General features: G+C 40.6%; 1 protein-coding gene across 1 annotated transcript; it reads right to left on the minus strand.

The window, feature by feature from the left end:
- Window positions 1-9218: 9218 nt before the first annotated feature.
- On the minus strand, window positions 9219-9923 carry LOC143623810 (uncharacterized). The gene has a single exon (XM_077094638.1). The coding sequence runs from the start codon at window positions 9921-9923 to the stop codon at window positions 9219-9221; it is 705 nt and encodes a 234-aa protein (XP_076950753.1).
- Window positions 9924-10147: the final 224 nt, after the last annotated feature.

Consider the following 10147-nt stretch of genomic DNA (forward strand, 5'->3'; position numbering starts at 1 on the left):
TATTATTACGGGTCTGATCCCGTCTTCTCTATCTCAGATATTATTAGGGTCTGATCCCTCTTTCTTCTTCTTCGTTCATACCATCTTTACATACTGATACATATGCTTTCTTTTATCATTATTACATACTCGTATATCGTTCATATATTATATCATACACATTCATCTTTCATATACATACCTCCCTTGTCCACACGTGCAATATCCGAAGATCGTTCACGTATTGACAAGCTTTCATTCACAATGTACATACCTCCCTTTTCAACACGTGCAATATCCGAAGATCGTTCACGTATTGACAAGCTTTCATTCACAATCATAACATAATATCTATCACATAAATCATACATGGCATACACTTACCATTTAAGGTAAGCGTATTAACTATCACATCGAGTATGCACACAGCCCCGAAAACATAACAAGGAAATGGGGCTAGAAACTCACATGTATTCGGTTCCTTTCTCCGTTTATCGTGATTCCTCTCTTTAACTGTGCTCTGCTAACTGTATATAGGTTTCACGTATCAATACTCTTCTAATCTAGTCTACGGTCTAGCATTAGTTTTCTTTTACTTGGTCGTTAAGCGAACTTAAACAGTTAAGCGAACTTAAGCATTTAAGCGAACTTAAACAGTTAAGCGAACTTAAACAGTTAAGCGAACTTAAGTATTTATGCGAACTTAACTTAAGCGAACATATTAGTGGGCGAACTTAGCTGATGGCGAACTTAACAATGGCGAAATTAACTTGGCGAAGTTAAGCGTTAAGCGAACTTAGCTTACAGTGAAGTTGTCTACTGCGAAGTTGCTTACAGCGAAGTTGCTTAATGCGAAGTTATCCAGCGACGGCCACTGGTTTGGCTTTAACCCCACTAATCGGCTATGTTTCAATGTATAAACCTTTTAACCATCCTCTTAAACGTTCCCATGGCCAACTTCGGATAAGACTTGACCCGGATAAGCGTAAAGTTTGGACCTTTAAGCTAAAACGTTCAAAACTAGATCTTAGGGTTCCATTTAAAACGAGCCGTTTATGTTCATTAGGTTTGTTTTATCATCAAGCGCGCTACTTTCCGTTTCACCCAGACCCGATCCACTATTATTTCACGTTTCAATACTAAACGTTTATAAAACCTTAACTTTAAGATTGGAACATACCTTTATACGTTCGATTGGTCGCGTTTCGCTTGGTTATCTTGTATCTAGCTTGTATATGAGAGATTTATTGCTATTCGATGTTCGTTGATCGTTTCACCCTCTTCCTCTCTCTCGGCCGTAAATAATGATAAGGAAGTGTGTGTTTTTGAGTGTGTAGAGATTTATGAAAGATGGAAATGATGGTTAGGGTTTTTGGATGGTTTAAGGGGTATTTATATCCTTTAAAGCCCATGGACCTAAGGCCCATTACCCTTAAATCCTTCTTGATTAATCCAAGTCCATGACACTTTCTATATTTAATATCAATTAAATATTGATACACGACTTTCTTTATTTATTATTAGAATATTTAGGATGTTGCAAGTCTTCCCTCCTTAAAGAGGTTTCGTCCCCGAAACCTTACTATTACTTAAACAAACTAGGGTAGAACTTGCGCATCTCATCCTCAGCTTCCCAAGTAGCATCTGATCCCTTGCGATGCTTCCATATCACTTTTACAAAGGGTATGACCTTCTGGCGAAGCTGCTTCTCCTTGCGATCAACAATTTCTATTGGTTGCTCGATGTAGTTCTGCTGTTCATCAACCTCAATGTCCATCAATGGCACGTGAGACGTGTCATCAGCTAGACACTTCCTCAGATGAGAAACATGAAAGGTTGAATGAATTCCCTCTAACTCATCAGGTAAATCCAGCTTATAAGCTACTTCACCCACACGATCTAAGATTTTAAACGGTCCGATGTACCTCGGACTCAACTTCCCTCTTTTTCTAAAAACGAATCATCCCCTTCCAAGGCGAGACCTTGAGCATCACATTGTCACCAATGTTAAACTCAATCGGTCGTCGCCGCTTGTCAGCATACGACTTCTGTCTGTCTTGAGCGGCTTTCATTCTTGCTTTGATCTGATCAAACTTTGATGATGTTTCTTGCACAACCTCTAGGCTTCCCATCTCCTTCTGACCAATTTCTCCCCAACACACCGGGGTTCTACATCGTCTCCCATAAAGCATCTCAAACGGTGGCATACCAATACTTGAATGGTAGTTGTTGTTGTAGGAGAATTCTGCTAGGTGCAGATGATCATCCCAACTTCCTCCAAAGTCTAAAACACAAGCACGTAGCATATCCTCAAGGGTTTGGATCGTCCTTTCAGACTGCCCATCGGTTTGAGGATGATACGTTATACTGATGTTCAATCTTGTTCCCATAGCTTCATAGAATTTCTTCCAAAACCTTGAAGTAAACCGAGTATCTCTATCAGACACGATCGATAACGGTACTCCATGCTTAGATACTACCTCTTTTATGAACAAACTTGCTAACGTTTCTGACGAGATGGCCTCTCGTATAGGCAGAAAGTGAGCACTCTTGGTCAAACGGTCCACAATCACCCAGATGGTATCATGATGCTTAGTTGTACGGGGTAGCTTAGTTATGAAATCCATGGTGATATGTTCCCACTTCCATTCAGGTATCTCTAGCGGTTGCATCTTCCCATAAGGCTTCCGATGTTCGGCCTTGACTTGTAAACAAGTTAAGCACTTACTAACATAATCCACCACATCGTTCTTCATTCCTGGCCACCAATAGTCTCTTTTCAGGTCTTGGTACATTTTGTTGGATCCTGGATGAATCGAGTATCTTGAATTATAAGCTTCATCTAAGATTCGACCTCTGAGATCTCCATGGCGTGGGATCCACATGCGGTCAAATCTAGTCTTAACGCCATGAGTGTTTTCCATCAACTCATCTTGCTGGCCATAAATTCTTTCCTTTTTCACTATCCCTTCCTCAGCTAGTACTTCTGTCTGCACTTTGACGATTTCTTTAAAAAGGCTTGAGTTCATAATCAGCTGGTAGGACTTCACTGTTGCAATGACTTCTTCATTCTTGCAACTTAGCGCATCAGCGGCCACATTAGCTTTATCGGGGTAATACTTAATGTCACAATCGTAATCTTTTATCAGCTCTAACCACCTTCTCTACCTCGTATTCAGTTCCTTCTGCTCAAAGAAGTACGTCAAGCTCTTATGGTCGGTGTAGATAGTACACTTAGTACCATATAAGTAGTGTCTCCAAATCTTGAGAGCATGTACAACTGCCGCTAGTTCCAAATCATGCGTCGGATAAGTACTCTCATGGACTTTCAACTGTCTAGATGCATAGGCTATCACTTTTCCTCGTTGCATCAACACGCAACCTAATCCTTGATGCGAGGCATCAGCACAAACAACTAAATCCTCGTCACCATCGGGCAAAGCAAGGATTGGTGCTTGTGTGAGCCTTTTCTTTCTCTTCAAAAGCTTTTTCTTGGAACTTTCCCCAACTGAATACTACCGACTTTCGGGTCATACCGGACAACGGTGCGGCTATCTTGGAGAAACCTTCGATGAATCTCCTATAGTAGCCAGCTAACCCTAGGAAGCTTCGTATATCAGTCGGATTCTGCGGAGTCTTCCAATTTGTTATCACTTCAATCTTAGCTGGGTCCACCATAATCCCTTCCAGATTAATCAAGTGTCCTAGGAATTGCACTTCTCGCAACCAGAATGCGCACTTCGAAAATTTAGCATATAACTTCTCCTTCTTCAGGGTCTCTAATATCTCTCTCAGATGCTCGGCATGATCAGACTCGCTCTTAGAATAAATCAATATATCATCGATGAAGACGATAACTGAGTTATCCAGCATCGGTCGACACACCCTGTTCATCATGTCCATAAATGTTGCAGGAGCATTCGTTAGACCGAATGACATTACGAGGAACTCGTAGTGTCCATACCGCGTCCGAAACGCTGTTTTAGGGATGTCTGCCTATTTCACTTTCAACTGGTGATAGCCTGATCTGTGATCTATCCGTGAGAACCAACTTGAACCTTGCAGTTGGTCAAACAGATCATCGATCCTTGGCAAAGGATATCTATTCTTTACCGTAATCTTATTCAGCTCGCGATAGTCTATGCACATTCTCATACTCCCATCATTTTTCTTTACGAATAACACTGGCGCGCCCCACGGGGAAACACTTGGTCTAATGAAACCTTTGTCGAGGAGTTCTTGCAGTTGGGACATCAGTTCTTTCATCTCGGACGGCGCTAGACGGTAAGGCGCTTTCGCGACGGGCTGGGCTCCTGGTACTAAATCTATCTGAAATTCTATCTCTCGCTCCGGTGGCAACCCCGGAAGATCCTCTGGGAATACTTCTGGGTAGTCGCACACGATAGGAACATCTTTCATTTCTTTCGTCTCAGCCGTAGCGTTGACAATATACGCCAGGTAGGCACCGCACCCTCGTCTTAATAACCCTTCGGCCTTTATCATCGAAATGTCGTTAAGCCCTAAACTTTCCTTATCACCATAAATCGTCACGACACTACCATCCAAGGACTTTAGCTTTATTATCCTACTCTTACATACTATCTGAGCTTCGTATTCTGACAACCAATCCATTCCCAAAACTACATCGAACCCTCCTAAGGTCATAACGTACAAAGTAACAGGGAACTCGTGTCCCTCTAGTTCTATCTTACAATTATTAACCATTTTCATTATTTTCACCGAAGTGCCGCTAGCGGTTTCTACTATGAAGGTTTCAGACACTCCGCAACATTTCATTTTAGCTAGTTTACTAAATGTTGTAGCTACAAAACTTCTATTCGCACCCGAATCAAATAATACTGAAGCAAAAATACCGTTTACTAAGAACGTACCAGTCACAATATCAGGAATCTGCCTAGCTTGCTCCTGGGTTAGCATGTAGGCTCTAGTTCTTGGCCTAGTCTGATCAGCATCATTCTTCCCACTCCCTCCGACACCACCATTAGTGCATTCCTTAGCAAAATTTCCTGGCTTACCGGACTTGTAACATGCGGATTTTGCAGTACAATCGGGAGCATAATGCCCCACCTTTACACACTTATAACATGCATTCGATCCCAGCCTGCATTCCCCACCATGAGCCTTACCACACTTATGACACACATCAGATCCTTTACCCCACTTACACTCACCCCCGTGCATCTTTCCACACGTCTTGCACGATCTCTTCTCCCAAACTCTTGGTTGCTTGTTCTTGGGGTTCCATAACTGAGTACCGGGTCGTTTGGCAAGAGCGACCCACTTCTTCTCTTTCTTTTCTTCAATAACCACCTCATCTTCCAAGTCCTCATAAACCGTTTCTGCGAGCCACACAGTAGAATCAAAAGTACCTGGTCTACACGCCTTGACCAAGACGCGAATATTATGCGGCAGTCCCCTCAGGTAACACTTGATCCGCTTGGCTTCAGTGTTCACCATGTCTTGCACCAACCGAGACAGGCGGTTGAATTCAGTGGTGTATTCACGGTGTGTCATCTTACCCGCCTTCAGACTCAAAAACTTCATTTCAACCCTTTCAACCTCTGCATCCGCACAAAACTTCTTCATCACCAGATCTTTCAAATCATCCCACCGCATAGCTTTTATCTCCTCTTGGGTCTTCCTCTGTTCAACAGATTCCCACCAGTACATAGCCTCATCACCGAATGACTGAATGGCATAACCCACAGCTTGGTCGGGACGGCACTCGCTAATACGGATAATCTTATCCATGGGTGTTATCCATTGAAGAGTAGTGATTGCGTCTTCCAAACCGGTCAGTTTCAGCGGGTCACAACCCTTGAAGGACTTATAGTTGCACCCACCTCGGCCTCTTTTCCCGTCATCGGCTTTCACAAAATTAACCCCACTCGGGGCCTCCCTCTCTTCTTCTTCGTCTCTCCTACCATCACCTCCTGCCCCTTCAGCGGTTCTTTCACGGCTTCCAGCATACCCTCCAGGAGTCATATTCTTCACAGCAGTGGCTACAGCTTGAACAATAGCTGCTTGGATTGTGGGATCCAGTTGAACCCCTTCATTGTTGTCCGGGTTCCCTCCAGCTGCGTTTCCCTCATCTCCGGTGTTGGAAGCTGTTTCAACCTAAAGTTGTCGGACACGACGAGGCCTGACACGATGTCCAGTACGACCTCCAGCTCCCACATTTCCTCCCTTTCCAGCCATCGTATTCTAAAAAGGGAAAACACAAACATCATCAATCAAGGAACTATTTAGTACGAGGATAGTAAGGCTAACATGTAATAACAGTGGCCAACTGTGATTAGCTGATCACGTTACTTTCCGTGTCCTATACACTTCCTTTTATGAGTCCATTTGTGCTGATTCTACTTAAACAGTTAGTCAATCAAAACAATCAATTAATCCTATCCCTATGTTCACATATCCTTTCTTTATCAGTTATCATACATCATTTGATCGTACATCTTACCTTTGCTGAGCTTGCTTGAGCGACACATGGCATTCTTGGACTGGCATCTTCTTTCTTTTCTTATTTAAATCCCATTCTCTATTCGAGTCTAAGCATGTAGGATGCTTAATTCTCTCGAACTTTGCTCTGATACCAACTTGTAAGGCCCCGTTACCGGTAGCCCTACTTTGACGTTGGATTTACTCATAAACGCAGTTCTAAATATCATAGTTAATTAAAAACTTACGCGGAACATAAAACTTTCATAAACATCACATATCAATTCATAAACATGTCTTAAAACATTCTTCTTGTCTTTCAAAATCAAAACATAACTTATAAAACATGGCAGGTCTTCAGATGTCAGGCTTTTATTCTTCTGCCATGTGTCTCACTCACGCCAGTTGTCGCATCCTACTCACCTGCGTGCATACTAAAAGTCAGCTACGCTGAGTGAGTTCTAGTTAATCATACATCATACAATACATTCACTTACCTTAAATCATACATCCGAAGATACATGATAATTACTATACTAATTTACTTATATATCATACTTTCATACATACGTACATACTTTATTACTTTTATACTTTATATTTACTGTCCATTCTATCTCAGATATTATTAGGGTCTGATCCCTTCCTTTTCTATCTCAGATATTATTAGGGTCTGATCCCTCTTTCCTTTGTCTATCTCAGATATTATTAGGGTCTGATCCCTTTCTTGTCTATCTCAGATATTATTAGGGTCTGATCCCTTTTTACTTCTCTATCTCATATATTATTACGGGTCTGATCCCGTCTTCTCTATCTCAGATATTATTAGGGTCTGATCCCTCTTTCTTCTTCTTCGTTCATACCATCTTTACATACCGATACATATACTTTCTTTTATCATTATTACATACTCGTATATCGTTCATATATTTATATCATACACATTCATCTTTCATATACATACCTCCCTTGTCCACACGTGCAATATCCGAAGATCGTTCACGTATTGACAAGCTTTCATTCACAATGTACATACCTCCCTTTTCAACACGTGCAATATCCGAAGATCGTTCACGTATTGACAAGCTTTCATTCACAATCATAACATAATATCTATAACATAAATCATACATGGCATACACTTACCATTTAAGGTAAGCGTATTAACTATCACATCGATTATGCACACAGCCCCGAAAACATAACAAGGAAATGGGGCTAGAAACTCACATGTATTCGGTTCCTTTCTTCGTTTATCATGATTCCTCTCTTTAACTGTGCTCTGCTAACTGTATATAGGTTTCACGTATCAATACTCGTCTAATCTAGTCTACGGTCTAGCATTAGTTTTCTTTTACTTGGTCGTTATGCGAACTTAAACAGTTATGCGAACTTAAACAGTTAAGCGAACTTAAGTATTTACGCGAACTTAACTTAAGCGAACATATTAGTGGGCGAACTTAGCTGATGGCGAACTTAACAATGGCGAAATTAACTTGGAGAAGTTAAGCGTTAAGCGAACTTAGCTTACAGCGAAGTTGCCTACTGCGAAGTTGCTTACAGCGAAGTTGCTTAATGCGAAGTTATCCAGCGACGGCCACTGGTTTGGCTTTAACCCCACTAATCAGCTATGTTTCAATGTATAAACCTTTTAACCATCCTCGTAAACGTTCCCATGGCCAACTTCGGATAAGACTTGACCCGGATAAGCGTAAAATTTGGACCTTTAAGCTAAAACGTTCAAAACTAGATCTTAGGGTTCCATTTAAAACGAGCCGTTTATGTTCATTAGGTTCGTTTTATCATCAAGCGCGCTACTTTCCGTTTCACCCAGACCCGATCCACTATTATTTCACGTTTCAATACTAAACGTTTATAAAACCTTAACTTTAAGATTGGAACATACCTTTATACGTTCGATTGGTCGCGTTTCGCTTGGTTATCTTGTATCTAGCTTGTATATGAGAGATTTATTGCTATTCGATGTTCGTTGGTCGTTTCACTCTCTTCCTCTCTCTCGGCCGTAAATAATGATAAGGAAGTGTGTGTTTTTAAGTGTGTAGAGATTTATGAAAGATGGAAATGATGGTTAGGGTTTTTGGATGGTTTAAGGGGTATTTATATCCCTTAAAGCCCATTGACCTAAGGCCCATTACCCTTAAATCCATCTTGATTAATCCAAGTCCATGACACTTTCTATATTTAATATCAATTAAATATTAACACACGATAATTAAAACACGACTTTCTTTATTTATTATTAGAGTATTTAGGATGTTACATTTAACATCTTCAATCAATCGTACGGCATTGCCAATATTTTGGTTCTTTAACTGCAGGGCTTGTGACAAGTCATTTGTCTTTCTTAACAAATTCAACATTAAATGACCAACAAAAACAAATTCAAAATTTTCCATTTTTTCAGCCAAACCTAATGCTATGCCTCGAGTTTTTCTATCAGTGCAGTCTCAGCCCTGAAGAAGGATTGGAGTGATTTTCCTTCGGTCCATAAACGCAAGAATCGCGAGACGGCAGACATCGGCCGATGAGGCTAGTAGACAAAGCAATAATCACTTCTCTCACTGGTTTCCACAAGTTCAAAAGCCTGTCAATTTTTTAAGATGAGAACCCCAACGAGTGTCACCGGCTCGAGCGAAACTCATTTCTTGGTTTTTACCTTTTCCTGTACACTTCACCCATCTCTATACGTTCCACATAATCATCATATTGTTTTTGTCGAATATAATCTTTTCTTTTACATGAAGCTCCGACAACATTCACAATTTTCGCAAGGTATTCAAAAAACTACTAACAGATGCATATTCAGATGACGTAGCGACAACGACTAATTGCAACTGGTCAGCAAAACAATGAATATAAAATGCATACTTATTTTCAGCTAAAATTTTTTCTTTCAATCCATTTAGCTCACCACGCATATTTGAAGCTCCATCATAACGTTGCCCTCTAACTCTAGACATAGTTAAACCATATTTTGCAAAGAAATTGTCAATGGCCGCTTTCAAAGATGATGCGCAAGTGTCGGTAACATGCACTACCCCGATAAACCGTTCGATAACTTCCCCACCATCATCAATGTATCTCAAAACCACCGCCATTTTCTCCTTTATAGAGCAATCACGAGACTCGTCAATTAAAAGAGAAAAGAACTTCCCTTTAACCTCGTTCACAATAATTTTTCTTACCTCCGTGGCACAAGCATTAACAACTTCCTTTTGGATTTTCAGCGAAGTTAACTGATTATTTCCAGGAGCATTTGAATTGAAAACCTTATTTACTTCATCATTATGGTCACAATACCATTTGACAAGTTCAAGAAAATTACCTCGACTATTAGAACTAATAGTCTCGTCATGCCCGCGAAAAGCCAAACCTTGTTGTAAAAGGAAACGAATCACATCAACAACAGCTGTTAACCGAATACGATAATCAATCTCATCTTGCTTACATATTCGGGACATCATATAGTTTACGTTATGCCTTTGATCTTTTAAAGACTCAAATTGAACTCTTGGATGATTGTGTCTACTATTTTGCCCCCCTTCATGATCACGAAAATTTTCAAATGCCTTTTTCCAATTTTTAAAACCGTGGTTAATAAAAACATCATCTCCGTGTTTATTACCGGTAGGGAATAAATAGCACCATAAACAAAATGCGGCATCCTTCGATACACTATATTCTA

Source organism: Bidens hawaiensis, unplaced genomic scaffold, assembly GCF_021521415.1.
Source record: "Bidens hawaiensis isolate Kalapana, Puna unplaced genomic scaffold, B.hawaiensis_p1.1 tig00003540_1, whole genome shotgun sequence".
Taxonomy (NCBI): domain Eukaryota; kingdom Viridiplantae; phylum Streptophyta; class Magnoliopsida; order Asterales; family Asteraceae; genus Bidens; species Bidens hawaiensis.

What these genes read in the sequence shown, in the direction of transcription:
- LOC143623810 (XM_077094638.1), bottom strand. Translation starts at nt 9,923, where the DNA reads ATGTCCCGAATATGTAAGCAAGATGAGATTGATTATCGTATTCGGTTA.